The 23,673-nt window shown below is 46.0% G+C and overlaps 1 protein-coding gene across 1 annotated transcript in view; it reads right to left on the minus strand.

Moving 5' to 3' along the window:
• Positions 1–23,673, minus strand: part of LOC148454220 (sphingomyelin phosphodiesterase 5-like) — a 124,700-nt gene that overhangs the window by 91,270 nt on the left and 9,757 nt on the right. Inside the window, exon 2 of the mRNA XM_088461187.1 lies at positions 8,315–9,197. Within this exon, the coding sequence (XP_088317313.1) occupies positions 8,315–9,169 (855 nt within the window). The 5' untranslated portion in view covers positions 9,170–9,197. The remainder of the gene's footprint in view (positions 1–8,314; positions 9,198–23,673) is intronic.

Consider the following 23,673-nt stretch of genomic DNA (forward strand, 5'->3'; position numbering starts at 1 on the left):
TGACTGGTGTATTGGTGTATTAGTGTACTGACTGGTGTATTGGTGTATTAGTGTACTGACTGGTGTATTGGTGTATTAGTGTACTGACTGGTGTATTGGTGTATTAGTGTACTGACTGGTGTATTGGTGTATTAGTGTACTGACTGGTGTATTGGTGTATTAGTGTACTGACTGGTGTATTGGTGTACTGACTGGTGTATTGGTGTATTAGTGTACTGACTGGTGTATTGGTGTATTAGTGTACTGACTGGTGTATTGGTGTATTAGTGTACTGACTGGTGTATTGGTGTACAGGTGTATTGGTGTACTGACTGGTGTATTGGTGTATTAGTGTACTGACTGGTGTATTGGTGTACTGACTGGTGTATTGGTGTATTAGTGTACTGACTGGTGTATTGGTGTATTAGTGTACTGACTGGTGTATTGGTGTATTGGTGTACTGACTGGTGTATTGGTGTATTAGTGAACTGACTGGTGTATTGGTGTATTAGTGAACTGACTGGTGTATTGGTGTATTGGTGTACTGACTGGTGTATTGGTGTACTGACTGGTGTATTGGTGTATTAGTGAACTGACTGGTGTATTGGTGTATTAGTGTACTTACTGGTGTATTGGTGTACTGACTGGTGTATTGGTGTATTAGTGTACTGACTGGTGTATTGGTGTATTGGTGTACTGACTGGTGTATTGGTGTATTAGTGAACTGACTGGTGTATTGGTGTATTGGTGTACTGACTGGTGTATTAGTGAACTGACTGGTGTATTGGTGTATTAGTGAACTGACTGGTGTATTGGTGTATTAGTGTACTGACTGGTGTATTGGTGTACTGACTGGTGTATTGGTGTATTAGTGAACTGACTGGTGTATTGGTGTACTGACTGGTGTATTGGTGTATTGGTGTACTGACTGGTGTATTGGTGTATTGGTGTACTGACTGGTGTATTGGTGTATTAGTGAACTGACTGGTGTATTGGTGTATTGGTGTATTGGTGTATTAGTGAACTGACTGGTGTATTGGTGTATTGGTGTACTGACTGGTGTATTGGTGTATTAGTGAACTGACTGGTGTATTGGTGTATTAGTGTACTGACTGGTGTATTGGTGTACTGGTGTATTGGTGTATTAGTGAACTGACTGGTGTACTGGTGTATTGGTGTATTAGTGAACTGACTGGTGTATTGGTGTATTGGTGTACTGGTGTATTGGTGTATTAGTGAACTGACTGGTGTATTGGTGTATTAGTGTACTGACTGGTGTACTGGTGTATTGGTGCCCTCTCTAGCTAGAGCGAACACTAGATATAATGTATGTATGTATATATACACACACATATACATACATATATTGTCACAGGTCGACGTTTCAAGGCCGCAGCCCCGTCATCAGGACCTCATCATCACGGTCATCAACATAACCATGTCTGTGATGATGAGGTCCTGATGACGGGGCTGCGGCCTTGAAACGTCGACCTGTGAAAATATATGTGTTTTTTTTTGCTGAAAACCCTCTGAGTGCCAGTTCTTGTTGGATTTGTTGTGTGTGTGTGTGTGTGTGTGTGTGTGTGTGTGTGTGTGTGTGTGTGTATATATATAATATGAGATATGGTAAGACCTTACCTTTGTTATCTCTATTTCTACGAAGTCCATAGGGTTCCACAGGATACCTTGGGGTATAGGCGATGGCGGCAGACATCCAGGCACCACAGAGTTAAATTCTCAGCCTCCCAGGATGCACTGGGGTCCCTCTCCTATACCCCGCCCCCGAGCCTCAGGCCACTCAGTTTCGTAACAAGCCATAGGCCGGAGCAGGAGCAAAAAAGAGAGAGAAGAAAGTCTGGAACACACAAGAATCACATTCTCACCAGAAGGAGATGGAGAAACCGGTGACCAGATCAAAGCCCATCTGCAGTACAGGTGCGACAACGCGGGAGTCCTGTGGAACCCTATGGACTTCGTAGAAATAGAGATAACAAAGGTAAGGTCTTACCATATCTCATATTTTCTACTTCAGGGTCCATAGCAGTATCCTTTAAAGGTGGGGACGCTCCTGTGCTGTAAGGAGAATCCGCCGCCCGAAGGAAGCATCCTGAGAGGCGAAGGTATGAAAAACATAATACCTTACAAAAATATGGACAGATGACCACGTGGCTGCCAATCACCGCTGAACCACTGAAGCGCCACATCGAGCTGCCCACGAAGGAACCACAAACCTAGTGGAAGAGCTTTAAAAGAGGATGGAACAGGAAGACCTGTGAATCCATCCTGCCAAAGCTAGCGCAGTGGCAGGCCAACCCATTTTATGGAAACCAGAAAGGACAAAACAGAGAGTCTGATTTCTTAAATGGACTGGTACGGTCAACTTAAATTCTTAGAGCCCGTACCACATCCAAAGAGGCCTCACCAGCAGAAAGGACTGGGGAAGTAAAGGCAGGTACTATAATTTCCTCATTGATGTGGAAACTAGACACCACCATAGGTACAAAACCAGGGCAAGTGCGAAGCACTGCCCTGTTCCTAGGAAAGATGAGAAAGAGGGAGGTCTATATGACAGAGCCCCCCATTCTGAGATCCTACCGGCCAAATCAATGGCCAGAAGGAATACATTCCTAGCCATAAACCATTTGAAGTCCACTGAGCCCAGTGGATCAAATGGCGGTCCTCAGAGAGCCCTAAAGACCACAGCCAAATCCCAAGGAGCCACAGGAGGAACAAAGGGATGCTGAAAATAATGTATACCCTGCACAAAGGTGCGGACATCAGGAAGAGTAGCAATCCTACGATGAAACCAACAGGGCAGAAACCTGCACCGTCAGGTAAGCAAGGCGAAGACCGTTATCTAAGCCCACCTGTAGGAAAGCCAACACTCTGGATATCCGGAATACCCGAGGAGCAGAGCCTGTAGGGCGACACAACTGAAAGAAAGTATGCCATACCTGATGGTAAATTCTTGCAGATAAAATCTTCTAAGCTCTTTGCATGGACATAGGCCCTGTTAACTATAGAGCTGGAAAAACTCCTAGACCTTAAAAGGGCAGTCTCCACCGCCACACCGGCAAGGACAGACAATCCAGGTCTGGGTATCAGCCAGGATCCTGAGACAACAGGTCTGGTCGTAGAGGTAACAGCTTCGGAGTGTTAACTGAAACACTCCAAAGATCTGAGTAATAGTGCCGTCTGGCCCACGCACGAGCTATCAGCAGGAGCGCGCCTCCTTCTTGCTATTACTGGAAGAAGGGATAACGGAGGGACGAGGTACACAACTTAGAAGGTCCACTGGACCAACATACGTCTACCATAAGAGTCTCATCTCTGAAAGGCTCCACTTGTTCACCAGAAGATTGAACACCTCCTGATGAAGAGGACATTTCCCTGAATGCACGTCCTGATGGCTGGGAAAGCCTGCTTTCTATCTGAGGATTTCTGAATGAACACTGCCGATGACGGCAGGGATATAGCCTTCCACCCAAACCAGAATTCGGGACACCACTGTTAGTGTGGCCCGACTTCGGGAACCACCTAGGTGGTTTACATAAGCCATCATGATGGCGTCAGACCGTACCTGCACGTTATTTCCGTGGAGGACCTGTCCTGCATGCTGGAGAACCGTGAATACTGCTCAGAGTTCTCAGATGTTTATGGGAAGCGCAAAAACTACTGGTGTCCACCTGCCCTTGAACAAGTGTGGACCCATCACTGCTTCCCAGCCACGGATACTGGCGGCCATTGTCAGAAGGACCCGGTGCGCAATCCCAAAGGGGGTGCCCCTTGTTTAGGTAAGCGTTCCGCAGCCACCAGGCCAGAGAAAGACAAACCTTCGGGGAAAGCACAATTGACTTTATCCTATGGGACAACCCACCCCATCCGGAGAGGATCAATTTTTCTAGAGTGACACTGGGTACTCTCCACCATGTCGAGCAGCGACACCCTGGAACCCAGGAACCACTTTGCCGAGTGAATAGACACTCGGCGACTCTGCAGGCAACTGCGTACCTTTGCCTGTAATGCAGAGATCTTTTCCTCAATCACAAAGATCCTCAGATGTTGGGATAAGGAGTATCCTCTGTGAAGAATCAGAGAGGACCATTTCCAGTGTATTAGTCAGCCCTAACGTAGCAACACAGATATTGTCCGTTGCAGATGGCACTGAAGTATCTCTGGAGACTCTGGTAACACCAGGAGGTCGCCCGGATTGGGTAACAAGCGGAACCCCTGCATCTGGGCTGCCATAACTGCCATGACCCTGGTAAAACTGGAAATGCTTATCGACCACTGCAAACCTGAGGAAAAACACTGGTGTTCGAAGAAAATAGGGACATTCAGGTAGTCACCCTGAATATATTGAACGACACCACAAAATTCCCAGGCCCCATTGAATGATGGAATGCAGGGTCCCCCTCCTGAACCAAGGAACCTTTAAGAATTTGTTGAAGGATTCGAGGTTGAGGATGGCCAGGTAAGACCCATTGGGTTTCCGTACCAGAAAGAGGATGGAGTAATACCTCGTTCCCCTTTGGGGCAACGGAATAGGTACTATAACTCCTGCCTGGAGCATAGAGTGTAACACCCTCAAAAATTACAGGGCCTTGTCTTGAATTGACAGAAGACCTGTAATGAAAAACCGTCTGGGAGGCTTTTACCGGGAGGAGAGGACATACATTCAAGAAAATACTTCTCTTACCCCAGTGTCCATGGAGTTCAGACACCAGCACTGGGCGAACTGGACAAGCCGGCCTCCAACTCTGGGGTCCCACGAGAGGAGGCCCGTCCCGTGAGGCTGAAGGCTTATAGTCCAACTTGGGAGTAGGACGTCTTGTAATCCAAGCCTGTTCTTATGGCTGAGCAGATTTCCTGGCTACTGACTGTCTTGGAAAGCTATATTTTAGACTTACGCTGGCCTCACAGGGCCGAAAAGACAAAACCCCAGACCCCGATGGGACTGTAGCCGATGGCAGACAGGCAGACGTAGCTGCTGCCTGCGGGGCCACAATTGTGTCCAGATTAGAGCCAAACAGGACCTGTCCCGTAAAAGGCACAGCATTCCAAATGGAATCTGCGTCCGCTTTCCAAGAGCGCAACCACAGGGAGCGGCGAGCCGCTACTGCTGCCGAGCCGCTACTGCTGCCGAGGAGATTCTGGAAAGAAGTAGGCTATATGTAAGACTGTCTCATTATGAACGTGGCTAAGTCTCTGAGAATTTGCCAATATCCACCGGCTCTGCTGGAGAGTCAGTGTGCAGAGATCCAGTTACCTACCCAGCGCTCCATGGCTCTGGCCCCCCAGCACACGGCCATTGCCGGCCTGGAAGCCCCTCCAGCAAGGGAATAATTGATTTTAGATATATTTGCACCTTGCAATGTGTAACCTCCTTCAAGGAGGACCTGGAGGGCATGGGCCACGTAACACTCCTCACTAGGCGTGTAACATGAGAATCTACCCGTAACGGTAACTCCCATTCGGAAAAATAATTATCCGCAAAGGGTATGCAAAAGGTCAACCGTTTTTGAGGCTGGAACCGCTTACCCGGATTTTCCACGCCTCCTCTAAATGATCCACCTGACCAGATAGAGGAATTACAGTGGCAACACCCTTATCCTTAAAGAAGGCATAGTTGAATTTAGCCACGGGGGATATGTAATAACCAAAGCCGCACGGACTGCCCGTATAAGGCCAGGTATATAGACTTTAGACCCAGACTACGCCTCCTTTGCACTAAGGGGCTCGTGTCTGAAAAAGTCAATAATGTCACCGTCATCAGACGTCATGTCCTTACCCGTCTGAGACCCGAAAGGCAGTTTAGAAGGCCGAAATGGTGACTCCCCCTGTAAAACGTCCATGAGGTGCTATACCATTTGGACAATAAATTCACCCACACAGGCTCCAGCGAGACCTGGGGGGGCGAAAAACAGGATACACTGGGGTACCATCAACTGCCCAGGGACCCCTGCATGTGATGAGACCACCATTCGCTGCGATAACCCCTATGGGGAAACGTAGGGAGCGTTGCCCACAAGGGTTGTAAGCATCTTAGCCAGCCGAGGGCGGTCCCTTTTTGTGCAGGCACAGTGACAGAAATGGGGCATGATATATAATACAACATGCCCTCCATAAACCCTCAGCGTCTACATATCCCTCCGCTAACTGCACATGATATCAGTACATTATAGCTGGAAGAGGATATCCTCGTTCACTTTCAGACATGAGGATTGTGAACGGAGCGTATGTGACCTCCCACACAGAAAAACCACGATTACTGTGAGGTAATAAACACCCTGCAACACCGCACCGCAAGGGCTGTAGCAGAAGAACAGGGATAGGAAAAGGCTGACAGTTAGAAATGAAAGTACAGGCAAACAGCGCTAGCATTCAAGTCACATACAATGCACAGATAACATCCTGCATTACAAGCACTGCGATCAACTACACAGACCAGAGCCTGGTAGGAAACAGTGCTGCATACACTGACCTTAATTGAAGGAGAGGTATGCGGGGGACCCGGACCGCAATGGCACCTGTAACAGCTTCCAGCAGCGTTTGTCATTCCCAGCACATGTAGTGACAAAATGGCCACCGAGGAGCAGAGAGGAGGCGGGCCCGGGGAGGAGTGCTGACACAGCCCGCTCAGACCGCTGTGGAATGGCACTGTGCAGCGGGGGAGACGCCGGCTGTGAGACAGGGAAGGCGTTCTCCCCTGGCCTGCTATTAACCCCTGGGACGCCGCGCTGTACCGCACATGCTGCGGTCCGCTGTCCCTGGTGGTCTAGTGGAAGGCGCAGGATCAGTACCTGGCCCCACGCGCAGCCGGTCCCCAGGGAGCCCCCTGCCTGGGGACCAAAAAGGACTGTGTTACCGGCGGGTGCCCACCGCGGGACCCCGCCGCTTACCTTGTCCCCTGTGCATCCGGCCACAATCCAGGTAGCCGCGCTCACCGCTAGCTGTGACCCCAGCTACCAACCAGCATCCCCGGATCGGTACCGGCGTTCTGGTACTGGCGGGGTGTAGGAGTGACAGCATGGACGTCAATACTGACTGTCCTATGCTGGAGCACTCTAGTTGTGCAGCCACAGCTGCGAAGAAATCTTCAGGGGCCTTGAAAAGACCCCCCTCTGTACGGTGCGACTGGTCCGGCCAGGCACCAACGAAAGCTGAGTGGCCTGAGGCTCGGGGGCGGGGTATAGGAGAGAGACCCCAGTGCATCCTGGGAGGCTGAGAATTTAACTCTGTGGTGCCTGGATGTCTGCCGCCATCGCCTATACCCCAAGGTATCCTGTGGATACCCTATGGACCCTGAAGTAGAAATATATATATTGTGATAGGATCATTGGTAAAGTGGTCTGTGGCAGGTACATTTGTCCCAGATCCTGTCTTATGTGTTTTAAACCTCCAGGAGAAAGTCTGCAGTGTAGCAGGCTTGAGTCTCGGCTTTTTAAAAAGCCGGTTTGGGACCTGGGGGTTGTGGGTGAGAGGAGAGGGAGGGCTCCACCCACGGCCACTCCAGGTTTTGGTTCTCGCAGCCTGGTAACAGGTTGTTAGTTTTCCACCTGAGAGTGGCCAATATAAGCCTAGTGTGTTGAGGGCTGATTGTCTCACCTGGGAGAGCAGACAGGGAGTTTGCTCAGAGACACTTGAAAACCTAACTGTAAGTGTTGTGCTGTGCCCTTGTTGCTGGTGAGGGCATTAGGCCCTGCCAGGTTCTGGTAGTGAGGGAACTACCTGTGAAGTTAGTGCCCCGACAGGGCTAGGATTTACGTTTATGTTTTCTTTATGTTTGTTTCTGACATTGTACAATAAAGACTGGCGCCGACCAGCTTGTACTCGAATCCAGTCTGGCGTACTGTTTCCCAGCTGCTGTGTGTGAAAGGAAGGAGTCCTCTACCCAGGAGAGGGACCCCCTAACCTAACTGGGTCACAATATATATATAAATGTGTGTGTGTGTGCGCATATATATATATATATATATATATATATATATATATATAGCGCTCCCGCTAGGCTGTTTTAGCAGGGCGCCACGCCCTGCCTGATTTGAAAAGGGCAGAATACACCCTGCCCCTTTTGGTGGCACCCCACTAAAACAGTGGGGCCGCAGTGTCCCGCGGGTAGGGAGAATTGCGGTGTAGCAAACACTGCCGGTGAATACTACACGACTGCCATTTATTCACAGAGAGGGGAGAGCTTGGGGGCAGCCCAGCATGTCCATAAGTGCCAGGAGCGCCCCCAGGGGTGAAGAAAGAAGGGCACGTCTTAAAGACACGCCCCCTTTTCTTGCGGCCATGCCCCACACATACGTACACACTTACTTAGAGGCCACTGTACCTTGACACAGAGCAGTCCTTTGGAAGCCAGAGCATCCTCCCCACGTGCATTGGGATAGAAATAGTACTTGGCATTAATGAGTGGGTGTCGACTGGCCAGGAACAATCCACTGTTAAAGAACTTGAAGCCACCGCTGTGAGGTCCTGAAGGTCCAACATCATACAAAATATGGGGAAAGGAAGGAGCAAGGAAACGACGCAGTTTACGAGACGCACGTCCATCAAACACTTCCTGCAGGCATAAAAAATCTGCATTTTGGGGGAAAACCAGGGAAACTTCAAAAGGGAAATCTCCTTCTCCATGGTTACTCTTCTCTTTCTTATTTGGTGACTCAATCATTGGATGGACATCTTCTGTGCTGCAAATCGGCAACGAGTCCTCACAACTTGTCTGTACTGACTCTGCAGGAAGACTCAGGAACTTGGAGATGTCAGAAGTGCGACGTTGTGTGTGACTCAGGTTACTGAAACGTGCCAAGCCATCCGGCAGGAGACAGAGATTGGCACTGATGAAGATGAAGGTGCAGTCACCCTGAAGGGTCTTCTCTGGAAGGCTGTGGGTCTGTAAATGTCGCTGATAACAGAATGGACGGCGAGCTCGATGCAGAGGAGCCCAGAATACAAAACCAAAAACACCTAAGGGCAGTGAAAGAAGGAAGAGTAGCAAGAAGAACGGAACCCCAAGGACCAGGGAAAGAATTCTAAGGGCAGGACCATGAGAGCGCTCTCTGCTGGTGAGAACCACACAGGACAGAAGACGATCAATGAACCAGTAAGAAGGAAAGAGAAGAACACAGCTCAGGGAGAAAAGATTATGGAGGAAAAGACAGCGGAAGGGGGACTCAAACTGAAGCATTGAGGACACCGAGCCGCTCGCATAGACACTGAAACATAAAATACAAATATATTTATATAACAATTGCAATATCCAAAAGCCCTAACACAATTTATCTCAATCTAGGGTCTCTTCAGCAAGGTAACGTCACTATGATCAGAGAAACCATCTACAACGAGATCCAGGGAATTACCCAGAAAAGTGAAGGTGACATAGAAACCTATAGATTTATAGATTATGAAAACTAATACAGCACAGCGACACATCATCCGTATTATACAGCACAGCGAAACATCATCCATATTATACAGCCAGCACTGACCAGCATATTATACAGCACAGTGACACATCATCCATATTATACAGCACTGTGACACATTATCCATATTATACAGCAATCACTGACCATTATATTATACAGCACAGTGACACATCCTACATATTATACAGCCAGCACTGACCAGCATATTATACAGCACAGTGACACATCATCCATATTATACAGCACAGCGACACATCATCCATATTATACAGCACAGTGACACATCATCCATATTATACAGCCAGCACTGACCAGCATATTATACAGCACAGTGACACATCATCCATATTATACAGCACTGTGACACATTATCCATATTATACAGCAATCACTGACCATTATATTATACAGCACAGTGACACATCCTACATATTATACAGCCAGCACTGACCAGCATATTATACAGCACAGTGACACATTATCCATATTATACAGCACAGTGACACATCATCCATATTATACAGCACAGCGACACATCACCCATATTATACAGCACAGCGACACATCACCCATATTATACAGCACAGTGACACATCATCCATATTATACAGCCAGCACTGACCAGCATATTATACAGCACAGTGACACATCACCCATATTATACAGCACAGCGACACATCACCCATATTATACAGCACAGCGACACATCACCCATATTATACAGCCAGCACTGACCAGCATATTATACAGCACAGTGACACATCCTACATATTATACAGCACAGTGACACATCCTACATATTATACAGCACAGCACTGACCAGCATATTATACAGCACAGTGACTCATCCTACATATTATACAGCAGTGACACATCATCCATATTATACAGCCAGCACTGACCATTATATTATACAGCACAGTGACACATCATCCATATTATACAGCACAGCGACACATCATCCATATTATACAGCACAGCGACACATCATCCATATTATACAGCACAGTGACACATCATCCATATTAGACAGCACAGCGACACATCATCCATATTATACAGCACAGTGACACATCATCCATATTATACAGCACAGTGACACATCCTACATATTATACAGCCAGCACTGACCAGCATATTATACAGCACAGTGACACATCCTACATATTATCCAGCCAGCACTGACCAGCATATTATACAGCACAGTGACACATCATCCATATTATACAGCCAGCACTGACCAGCATATTATACAGCACAGTGACACATCCTACATATTATACAGCACAGTGACACATCCTACATATTATACAGCACAGTGACACATCATACATATTATACAGCCAGCACTGACCATTATATTATACAGCACAGCGACACATCATCCATATTATACAGCACAGCCGGCACTGACCAGCATATTATACAGCACAGCGACACATCATCCATATTATACAGCACAGCGACACATCATCCATATTATACAGCACAGCGAAACATCATACATATTATACAGCCAGCACTGACCATTATATTATACAGCACAGTGACACATCATCCATATTATACAGCACAGCGACACATCATCCATATTATACAGCACAGTGACACATCATCCATATTATACAGCACAGCGACACATCATCCATATTATACAGCACAGTGACACATCATCCATATTATACAGCCAGCACTGACCAGCATATTATACAGCACAGTGACACATCCTACATATTATACAGCACAGTGACACATCCTACATATTATACAGCACAGCACTGACCAGCATATTATACAGCACAGTGACTCATCCTACATATTATACAGCAGTGACACATCATCCATATTATACAGCCAGCACTGACCAGCATATTATACAGCACAGTGACACATCCTACATATTATACAGCACAGCACTGACCAGCATATTATACAGCACAGTGACACATCATCCATATTATACAGCACAGCGACACATCATCCATATTATACAGCACAGCGACACATCATCCATATTATACAGCACAGCGACACATCATCCATATTATACAGCATAGCGAACACATCACCCATATTATACAGCACTGTGACACATCATCCATATTATACAGCACAGCGACACATCATCCATATTATACAGCACAGCGACACATCATCCATATTATACAGCACAGTGACACATCCTACATATTATACAGCCAGCACTGACCAGCATATTATCCAGCACTGTGACACATCATACATATTATACAGCACAGCGACACATCACCCATATTATACAGCACAGCGACACATCATCCATATTATACAGCCAGCACTGACCAGCATATTATACAGCACTATGACAAATCATCCATATTATACAGCCAGCACTGACCATTATATTATACAGCACAGTGACACATCCTACATATTATACAGCCAGCACTGACCATTATATTACACAGCACAGTGACACATCATACATATTATACAGCACAGCGACACATCACCCATATTATACAGCACAGCGACACATCATCCATATTATACAGCCAGCACTGACCAGCATATTATACAGCACTATGACAAATCATCCATATTATACAGCCAGCACTGACCATTATATTATACAGCACAGTGACACATCCTACATATTATACAGCCAGCACTGACCATTATATTACACAGCACAGTGACACATCATCCATGTTATACAGCCAGCACTGTCTCCTACCTCTCTGATCGTTCCTTCGCTGTGTCCTCTCATGACTCCTCTTCCCCTCCACTTCCACTAAAGGTAGGAGTTCCCCAAGGTTCTGTTCTTGGACCTCTCCTTTTCTCCCTATATACATCCTCTTTAGGTGAACTCATTAACTCCTTTGAACTCCAATATCATCTCTATGCAGATGATACTCAAATTTACCTTTCCACCCCTGAGCTCCTTACCCGTATCTCCAACTGTCTCTAAGCTGTCTCTTCGTGGATGTCCCAGCGCTTTCTTAAACTTAACATGTCTAAGACTGAGCTGATCATCTTCCCACCCTCTTCCACTTCATCACTTTCCACAATTTCATTATCTATTGATGGCACAACTATCTCCTCTAGCCCCAAAGTGCGCTGTCTTGGAGTTATCCTAGACTCCTCCCTCTCCTTTAAACCGCACATTCAGCACCTCTCGCAGTCCTGCCGTTTTCACCTAAAAAATATCTCCAGGATTAGACCCTTCCTCACCCAGGATGCCACTAAAACCCTCATCCACTCACTAGTCATATCCAGATTGGACTACTGTAACCTTCTCCTAGCTGGCCTCCCAGTCTCTCACCTCTCTCCACTACAATCTGTTCTTAATGCTGCTGCTCGGCTCATCTTCCTCTTCAGACATTCTACATCTGCTTCCCCTCTCCTTCAAGCCCTACACTGGCTCCCCTTCCCCTTCAGATGCCAATTCAAGGTTCTTACATTCACCTACAAAGCCCTCACCAAATCCTCTCCCGCATACATTTCTGACCTTCTCTCCCTTCACACTCCCGCCCGCCCACTTCGCTCATCTAATGCATGCCGCCTCTCTTGCCAACTGATAACTTCCTCCCACTCCCGCATCCGAGATTTTGCCCGTGCTGCTCCCTACCTTTGGAATGCTCTCCCTCTCCCCATCAGACTCTCCACCTCTCTACAAATCTTCAAACGGGCTCTCAAGACCCACTACTTCTTCATAGCCTTCCAGCACTCATCCTAACCCACCTCATGCTCTTTCCTTCCTATCTTCCCCTTCTGTGTCACGCCTGTCTGTCTGCCCCTCCCCTTAGAATGTAAGCTCTCACGAGCAGGGACCTCTTCCCTCATGTGCTTCTCTTTACATTTTCTTCTACTCTCTACTCCCCATTAGGGCACCTAACACGGGACCGCCAGCTCCCGGCAGCTTATTGTGAGAGCTTTAATCACTATTTCAGCTATGTATACAAGTCGTGTCCTTGTCCTGCACTGTAATGTACTGTAAGTTACTTGTTTCTTGTTCACCTATTAGTTCTATGTACTATGTAAGGCGCTGCGGAACACTTGTGGCGCCATATATTATACAGCCAGCACTGACCTGCATATTATACAGCACAGCGACACATCATCCATATTATACAGCCAGCACTGACCAGCATATTATACAGCACAGTGATACATCATCCATATTATACAGCCAGCACTGACCAGCATATCATACAGCAGTGACACATCCTACATATTATACAGTCAGCACTGACCAGCATATTATATAGCCAGCACTGACCAGCATATTATACAGCACAGTGACACTTCATCCATATTATACAGCACAGTGACACATCATCCATATTATACAGCCAGCACTGACCAGCATATTATACAGCACAGCGACACATCATCCATATTATACAGCCAGCACTGACCAGCATATTATACAGCACAGTGACACATCCTACATATTATCCAGCCAGCACTGACCAGCATATTATACAGCACAACGACAAATCATCAAAATTATCCAGTCAGCACTGACCAGCATATTATACAGTACAGTGACACATCACCCATATTATACAGCCAGCATATTATACAGTACAGTGACACATCACCCATATTATACAGCCAGCATATTATACAGTAAAGTGACACATCATCCATATTATACAGCACAGCGACACATCATCCATATTATACAGCCAGCACTGACCAGCATATTATACAGCACAGTGACACATCCTACATATTATCCAGCCAGCACTGACCAGCATATTATACAGCACAGTGACACATCCTACATATTATACAGCACAGTGACACATCATACATATTATACAGCCAGCACTGACCACCATATTATACAGCCAGCATATTATACAGTACAGTGACACATCACCCATATTATCCAGCCCTCACTGACCAGCATATTATACAGCACAAAGACAAATCATCAAAATTATCCAGTCAGCACTGACCAGCATATTATACAGCACAGTGACACATCATCCATATTATCCAGCCCTCACTGACCAGCATATTATACAGCACAAAGACAAATCATCAAAATTATCCAGTCAGCACTGACCAGCATATTATACAGTACAGTGACACATCATACATATTATACAGCCAGCACTGACCACCATATTATACAGCCAGCATATTATACAGTACAGTGACACATCACCCATATTATACAGCCAGCATATTATACAGTACAGTGACACATCACCCATATTATACAGCCAGCATATTATACAGTACAGTGACACATCATCCATATTATACCGCCAGCACTGACCAGTATATTATATAGTACAGTGACACATCATCCATATTATACAGCCATCACTGACCAGCATATTATACAGCACAGCGACACATCATCCATATTATACAGCCAGCACTGACCAGCATATTATACAGTACAGTGACACATCATACATATTATACAGCCAGCACTGACCAGCATATTATACAGTACAGTGACACATCATCCATATTACCGTATATACTAGAGTATAAGTCGACCCGAATATAAGCCGAGGTACTTACTTTTACCACAAAAAACTAGGAAAACTTATTGACTCGAGTATAAGCCTAGGGTGGGAAATGCAGCAGCTGGTAGTGCTCCCAGTAGTAATTTCCCCTGGTTTTGCCCCCAGTGGTAATCCCCCCTTTCAGTGCCCCCAGTAGTAATCCCCTCCTGGTAGTGCCCCCAGTGGTAATCCCCCCCCTTTTAGTGCCCCCAGTAGTAATCCCCCCCTGGTAGTACCCCCAGTGGTAATCCCCCCTTTCAGTGTCCCCAGTAGTAATCCCCCCATGGTAGTGCCCCCAGTGGTAATCTCCCCCTTTTAGTGCCCCCAGTAGTAATCCCCTGGTAGTGCCCCCAGTGGTAATCCCCCCCCAGTAGTAATCCCCCCTTTTAGTGCTCCCTGTAGTAATCCCCCCCTGGTAGTGCCCCCAGTGGTAATCCCCCCCTGGTAGTGCCCCCAGTAGTCCGTCCCCCCCCCCCCCAGTAGAGAGAAATGTAATAAGAATAAATAAAATAATCACTTACCTGAAACTCCCGCTCCTGGTCCCGCCGCTAACAGCTCCTCCGGCCGCTTTGCATGTGAGAGACGTCATTACACATGACGTCTCTCCCATTACCCACTGCGGGAGCCGGAAGATGGCTCCCGCAGTGGGAGCAGCAGCAGCCGATGAGAGTCTGACAGACTCTCAGCGGCTGCTGATTACAGCAAACACACAGCTGCCGGCGGCTGTGTGTTTGTGCTGTGTAGCGCTGACCGAACTCCATCCGGTCAGCGCTACACTTCACGCGAGTATAAGCCGAGGGGTACTTTTTCAGCACAAAAAATGTGCTGAAAAACTCGGCTTATACTCGAGTATATACTGTATACAGCCAACACTGACCAGCATATTATACAGCCAGCACTGACCAGCATATTATACAGCACAGTGACACATCATCCATGTTATCCAGCCAGCACTGACCAGCATATTATACAGCACAGTGACATCATCCATATTATCCAGCCTGCACTGACCAGCATATTATACAGCACAGTGACACATCATGCATATTATACAGCCAGCACTGACCAGCATATTATACAGCACAGTGACACATCCTACATATTATACAGCCAGCATATTATACAGCACTGTGACACATCATCCATATTATCCAGCCAGCACTGACCAGCATATTATACAGCACAGTGACACATCATACATATTATCCAGCCAGCAATGAACAGCATATTATACAGCACAGTGACACATCATCCATATTATCCAGCCAGCACTGACCAGCATATTATACAGCACAGTGACACATCCTACATATTATCCAGCCAGCACTGACCAGCATATTATACAGCACAACGACAAATCATCAAAATTATCCAGTCAGCACTGACCAGCATATTATACAGTACAGTGACACATCACCCATATTATACAGCCAGCATATTATACAGTACAGTGACACATCACCCATATTATACAGCCAGCATATTATACAGTAAAGTGACACATCATCCATATTATACAGCACAGCGACACATCATCCATATTATACAGCCAGCACTGACCAGCATATTATACAGCACAGTGACACATCCTACATATTATCCAGCCAGCACTGACCAGCATATTATACAGCACAGTGACACATCCTACATATTATACAGCACAGTGACACATCATACATATTATACAGCCAGCACTGACCACCATATTATACAGCCAGCATATTATACAGTACAGTGACACATCACCCATATTATCCAGCCCTCACTGACCAGCATATTATACAGCACAAAGACAAATCATCAAAATTATCCAGTCAGCACTGACCAGCATATTATACAGCACAGTGACACATCATCCATATTATCCAGCCCTCACTGACCAGCATATTATACAGCACAAAGACAAATCATCAAAATTATCCAGTCAGCACTGACCAGCATATTATACAGCACAGTGACACATCCTACATATTATACAGCCAGCATATTATACAGCACTGTGACACATCATCCATATTATCCAGCCAGCACTGACCAGCATATTATACAGCACAGTGACACATCATACATATTATCCAGCCAGCAATGAACAGCATATTATACAGCACAGTGACACATCATCCATATTATCCAGCCAGCACTGACCAGCATATTATACAGCACAGCGACACATCATCCACATTATAGAGGTCAAGAGCACTCTGGAGCAGGTTTTCATCCAGGATATCTCTGTACATTGCTGCATTCATCTTTCCCTCTATCCTGACTAGTCTCCCAGTTCCTGCCGCTGAAAAACATCCCCACAGCATGATGTTGCCACCACCATGCTTCACTGTAGGGATGGTATTGGCCTGGTGATGAGCGGTGCCTGGTTTCCTCCAAACATAACGCCTGGCATTCACGCCAAAGAGTTCAATCTTTGTCTCATCAGACCAGAGAATTTTGTTTTTCATGATCCGAGAGTCCTTCAGGTGCATTTTGGCAAACTCCAGGCAGGTTGCCATGTGCCTTTTACTAAGGAGTGGCTTCCGTCTGGCCACTCTACCATACAGGCCTGATTGGTGGATTGCTGCAGAGATGGTTGTCCTTCTGGAAGGTTCTCCTCTCTCCCCAGAGGAATGCTGTAGCTCTGACAGAGTGAACATCGGGTTCTTGGTCACATACCTGACTAGGGCCCTTCTCCCCCGATCGCTCAGTTTAAACGGACGGCCAACTCTAGGAAAAGTCCTGGTGGTTCCAAACTTCTTCCATTTACGGATGCTGGAGGCCACTGTGCTCATTGGGACCTTCAAAGCAGCAGATACTTTTCTGTATCCTTCCCCAAATTTGTGCCTCGAGACAATCCTGTCTTGGAGTTCTACAGACAATTCCTTGGACTTCATGCTTGGTTTGTGATGTGACATGCACTGTCAAGTGTGGGACCTTATATAGACAGGGGTATGCCTTTCAAAATCATGTCCAATCAACTGAATTTACCACAGGTGGACTCCAATTAAGCTGTAGGAACATCTCATGGTCAGTGGAAACAGGATGCACCCGAGCTCAATTTTGAACTTCATGGCAAAGGCTGTGCTTATGTACATGTGATTTTATTTATTTTTTAAAAATAAAATTTGCAAAAATCTAAAAAAAAAAAACTTTTGACACGTTGTCATTATGGGGTAATGTGTGTAGATTTTTGAGGACAAATGTGGAAAAAGTGAAGAGCTGTGAATACTTTCCGGATGCACTGTATCCACAAAATCAACCACAGTGTTTCTAATCAAAATAGATAATTTACTAACAGTCGATTTTGGGTACCATTCATATCGATGGTGCATTAGTCTCTATTTGCAGTTCTATTCACCTTCAATAGAACCCACCATAGACACAAAATTATACAAAAGCATTCATATTGGCCAAAACATGTATTACCCACAAACACATTCACCCCAGTGATAATTTGCCTATCCATGATATGTCATTACTATGCCTTTAAATGCCTGGTTTATACATAAAGAGTGCCCCACATGCTCCTCTCCCATGTTTTTCCATGCAGTGAGTTTACAGACAATTCTACTTGATTTAAAATCAAATATAACTTTCTTATGGTTCTATTTAAAATGGTGATTTTGGATAGTTTTTTGGTCTATTTTAAAATGGCTTTTAGTAGTTAAGCTTTTTCTACTGATGGCTATGGGGAAGTACTGATGTTTAGTTGAAGTAATATTGGTGTGTGAAGTCGAATTTCTGGGAATTTTGAGACGGTTTTGCCTTTAAAAAATACCTGATTGTCAATATCGCCACCAATTAACCACTAAATAGAATGGAACTGAAAATCAACTCTTTGTAAAATTACCCCAAAGTGTCTCCTTTCGGAATGATTGAATATGATGTAGAGAAAACACAGAAAATATATTTAGAAGTTCAACAAAATGTCACAATGGCATTGCTTGGCCGCAAGTGAAAAGCAAAATTCCAAATGAGTGGAAGTCTAACAAAACATTGTAGTCAATGTCTATAATAAGAAACACTGCCACTACTGTCCTAAGATTACATTATCTGATGCACAAACCATACTTGAAAAAGGGAAAGGAACACTGGGAAAGGAACACTGGGAAAGGAACCATGGGAAAGGAACCATGGGAAAGAGAGAAACTCTGGGAAAGAGAGAAACCCTGGGAAAGGGAGAAACCCTGGGAAAGGGACCCTGAGAAAGAAACCCTGGGAAAGAAACCCTGGGAAAGGAACCCTGGGAAAGGAACCCTGGAAAAGGAACCATGGGAAAGAGAGAAACTCTGGGAAAGAGAGAAACCCTGGGAAAGGGAGAAACCCTGAGAAAGAAACCATGGGAAAGAGAGAAACCCTGGGAAAGGAACCCTGGGAAAGGAACCCTGGGAAAGAAACACTGGGAAAGAAACACTGGGAAAGGAACCCTGGAAAAGGAACCCTGGGAAAGGAACCCTGGGAAAGAGAGAAACACTGGGAAAGGAACACTGAGAAAGAGAGAAACACTGGGAAAGAGAAAAACCCTGGGAAAGGAATCCTGGGAAAGAGAGAAACCCTGGGAAAGGAACCCTGGGAAAGGAAGAAACCCTGGGAAAGGAACCCTGGGAAAGGAAGAAACCCTGGGAAAGAAACCCTGGGAAAGAAACACTGGGAAAGGAATCCTGGGAAAGAGAGAAACCCTTGGAAAAAGAGAAACCCTGGGAAAAAGAGAAACCCTGGGAAAAAGAGAAACCCTGGGAAAAAGAGAAACCCTGGGAAAAAGAGAAACCCTGGGAAAAAGAGAAACCCTGGGAAAAAGAGAAACCCTGGGAAAAAGAGAAACCCTGGGAAAAAGAGAAACCCTGGGAAAAAGAGAAACCCTGGGAAAAAGAGAAACCCTGGGAAAGAGAGAAACCCTGGGAAAGAGAGAAACCCTGGGAAAGAAACCATGGGAAAGGAACCCTGGGAAAGAGAGAAACCCTTGGAAAGAAACCCTGGGAAAGAAACCCTGGGAAAGAAACCCTGGGAAAGAAACCCTGGGAAAGAAACCCTGGGAAAGAGAAAAACACTGGGAAAGGAATCCTGGGAAAGAGAGAAACCCTGGGAAAGGAACCCTGGGAAAGAGAGAAACCCTTGGAAAAAGAGAAACCCTGGGAAAAAGAGAAACCCTGGGAAAGAGAGAAACCCTGGGAAAGAGAGAAACCCTGGGAAAGAGAGAAACCCTGGGAAAGAGAGGAACACTGGGAAGGAGAGAAACCCTGGGAAAGAAACCCTGGGAAAGAAATCCTGGGAAAGAAACCCTGAAAAAAGAGGCAGCCAACATAGTACTCGATGAAAAAGATACAAATTTCACAAAGTCTGACCCAGGACCGGTCCGACCATTACATCGACTACGCTGGCGCCAGCAGAGGACACTGTGAACAGCTTCCTGCAGTGAGCCCCCTGGCCACAATTCAGTCCCCAAAGGCCAGCATGACCATACAGTGCAACGAGGACCACAGGGCTGCCCCTCCACTCCGCCTGCTGCCCCTCCACAATTCAGCCCACAGCGCAAGCACATAGAGTAGAAAGAACCCCAGGGCTGTCCTTCCACTTTGCCTCCGGCTGCACTGGTGGTGACATTGCCTCCCCCTCCTCCCCTTGGCAAAAACTCATCCAAAGCCCACCAGGGGACTAGGGGGGCCTGCATAACGTGCTGCTGCTTTCCACCAGTAACGGGGTCAGTCCACCTTTGGCCTGACCTGTTATTTGGCCAAGTATTAAGGCAGAGCTGAAGAAACTAGAAGAATCAGAAATGTGTTCACCTGCAGAATGCAGTGCATAGGCCACGTCCTTAGGGCCTGATTCAGAGTTGGGAATAGAGAGAGAGATAGCACTTAACTGTGTACCTGGACAAACCATGTTGCAATGCAAGGGGTGTAAATACGTAATTTTTTTTTGCATGTAGGGTAATACTGGCTGCTTTTACATGTAGCCCACAAATACTGCACAGCTTTGTTATTGCTCTACAATTTAGATGTCAGTTTGGAAACCTCCCTCCCAAATCTAAATCTCTCTGCACATTTTAAACCTGTCCCACCTGCAGTGCAACATGGTTTCACCAAGAAGACCAGTTGAGAGAGATATCTCTCTCAATTCCCAACTACATTATTTGGCCCCCCCATTACCTCCATACCAACCAAGCAAGGGGTATGGGGAAGACCCCCGGGCTTCAGCGTAAGCCTGGGGTGCTCGGGAGGGGAGGGACCCTTCTTTAGGGGGTCCCCGACTCCCCCGAGATCACCGGCTTGCCCTGACCGACTTGGGGTGCTAATGCTTTGGACCTGGAGCCCCGGTGATTGGGCTGTGGCATTACACCCCGGTCGGTTGGGTCTGGTGCTGGTCTTAAATATAGGGGGTACCCCACGTCTTTTTTGACCCCTATATTTAAAACCAGCACTAGTCCCTGCAGCCTGGATTTTGGTTTCTAAAATACGGTGGAACCCTACACTTTTCATTCCCCATATTTTTAGAAACCACTACTTGCTGGCAAGCCTGGGGCTGGCTTGGCTTTGGGGAGGGATCTAATGTCATTTATTTTTTTTACATTTCTACAGGTTAAATAAAACAGGAATTTTCGGAAAAAATTCTAGGGACCCCCCTAAAGATGTGTAGACATGGGGCATCACTATGGGTACCCCCATTTTTAACTACTGAAGGAAGTCGGGGTTTCTAATAGCAGCGGCAGGTGCATAAATGCGGCTTTGAATAAGGTGATGCAGAAGAGCATTTAGAAGTTTTTTTTAGGGCAAAACAACTATGGCCATCAAATTTGGGGAACTTGAAAAAGGGGTTCAGCATATTTTAAAGTTGCTAAAGTGACTTAAAAAAATTGTGAAAAACCCACCCGCCGCAAACACCTGCAAGCAAAAAAACACTTGGGGCATACTTGGGGACCACCCCAGAGTAAAGTTCGCTATTTTTTTTTTTTTTACTTTTTTTGACACAGATTACCTTTGGTGGACTGTCTGACGGCTGCATGGGGGTTCCCGAAATGTTACACTCCCAAACCCTAATTCTGCACTTTTTAACACCTGCCATTCATAGGCGATACTTTACCGTCTATTACATTGCATTGTCTTAACGCCTAGGCGGAAAGTCTTTCAAATTGAATATGGTGTAAAACTAAAACAGGCGATAATGACGTCATCGGCAGTAGATTACCGTGAATCTGGACTTAACGTCTCAAATTGAATACGGCCCTATATTCATAGTGTATTGTGTGTCATAATTCCAGCATATACAGGACCAGTGATCACAGTAACCATTATATGTGTCATACATAGTGTATTGTGTGTCATAATTCCAGCATATACAGGACCAGTGATCACAGTAACCCATTATATGTGTCATACATAGTGTATTGTGTGTCATAATTCCAGCATATACAGGACCAGTGATCACAGTAACCCATTATATGTGTCATACATAGTGTATTGTGTGTCATAATTCCAGCATATACAGGACCAGTGATCACAGTAACCCATTATATGTGTCATACATAGTGTATTGTGTGTCATAATTCCAGCATATACAGGACCAGTGATCACAGTAACCCATTATATGTGTCATACATAGTGTATTGTGTGTCATAATTCCAGCATATACAGGACCAGTGATCACAGTAACCCATTATATGTGTCATACATAGTGTATTGTGTGTCATAATTCCAGCATATACAGGACCAGTGATCACAGTAACCATTATATGTGTCATACATAGTGTATTGTGATCACAGTAACCCATTATATGTGTCATACATAGTGTATTGTGTGTCATATATCCAGCATACACAGGACCAGTGATCACAGTAACCCATTATATGTATCATACATAGTGTATTGTGTGTCATAATTCCAGCATATACAGGACCAGTGATCACAGCAACCCATTATATGTGTCATACATAGTGTATTGTGTGTCATATATCCAGCATATACAGGACCAGCGATCACAGTAACCCATTATATGTGTCATACATAGTGTATTGTGTGTCATAATTCCAGCATATACAGGACCAGTGATCACAGCAACCCATTATATGTGTCATACATAGTGTATAGAGTTCTCTTCAGAAATTTTTTCCAGCCGGGTGGCATCAAAAAGTAGCCGGGTGTGGGCCTTCGCAATTATGCGCACCGGGAAAAGGGGTATCTCCCTTACCAATCCAGCCCGACAGGTCTCAGGTTGCTCCCCCACCGGCTCTCAGTCACAAGTGCCCATTATGCAGCGCCCCATGTATTTGTGCCCTTTATACAGTGCCCCCTGTAGTTTAGCCTTGCCCTTATGCAGTGCCCCCAGGCTGGTCCCTTATGTAGTGCCCCCAGGCTTAAATAGTGTCCCTTATGCACAGATGGTGTAATGGTTAGCGTTACTGCCTCACAACAATGAGGTCATGGGTTCAATTCCCACCATGGCCCTAACTGTGTGGAGTTTGTATATTCTCCCTGTGCTTGCGTGGGTTTCCCCGGGTACTCCGGTTTCCTCCCACACTCCAAAAATATACTGGCAGGTTAATTGGCTCCCTACAAAAGTTACCATAGTGTGTATGTGTGTGAGCATGTGGTAGGGAATATAGACTGTAAGCTCCACTGGGGCAGGGACAGATGTAACTGGGCAAATATTCTCTGTGTAAAGCGCTGCGGAATATGTGGGCGCTATATAAATAACTGGTAATAATAATAATTATGCAGTGCCCCCAGTAGCAGCCCCCTATACAGTGTCCCCCATACAGTGCCATTAA

The sequence above is a fragment of the Taudactylus pleione genome, unplaced genomic scaffold, assembly GCF_031769625.1.
Source record: "Taudactylus pleione unplaced genomic scaffold, aTauple2 ptg001026l, whole genome shotgun sequence".
Taxonomy (NCBI): Eukaryota; Metazoa; Chordata; class Amphibia; order Anura; family Myobatrachidae; genus Taudactylus; species Taudactylus pleione.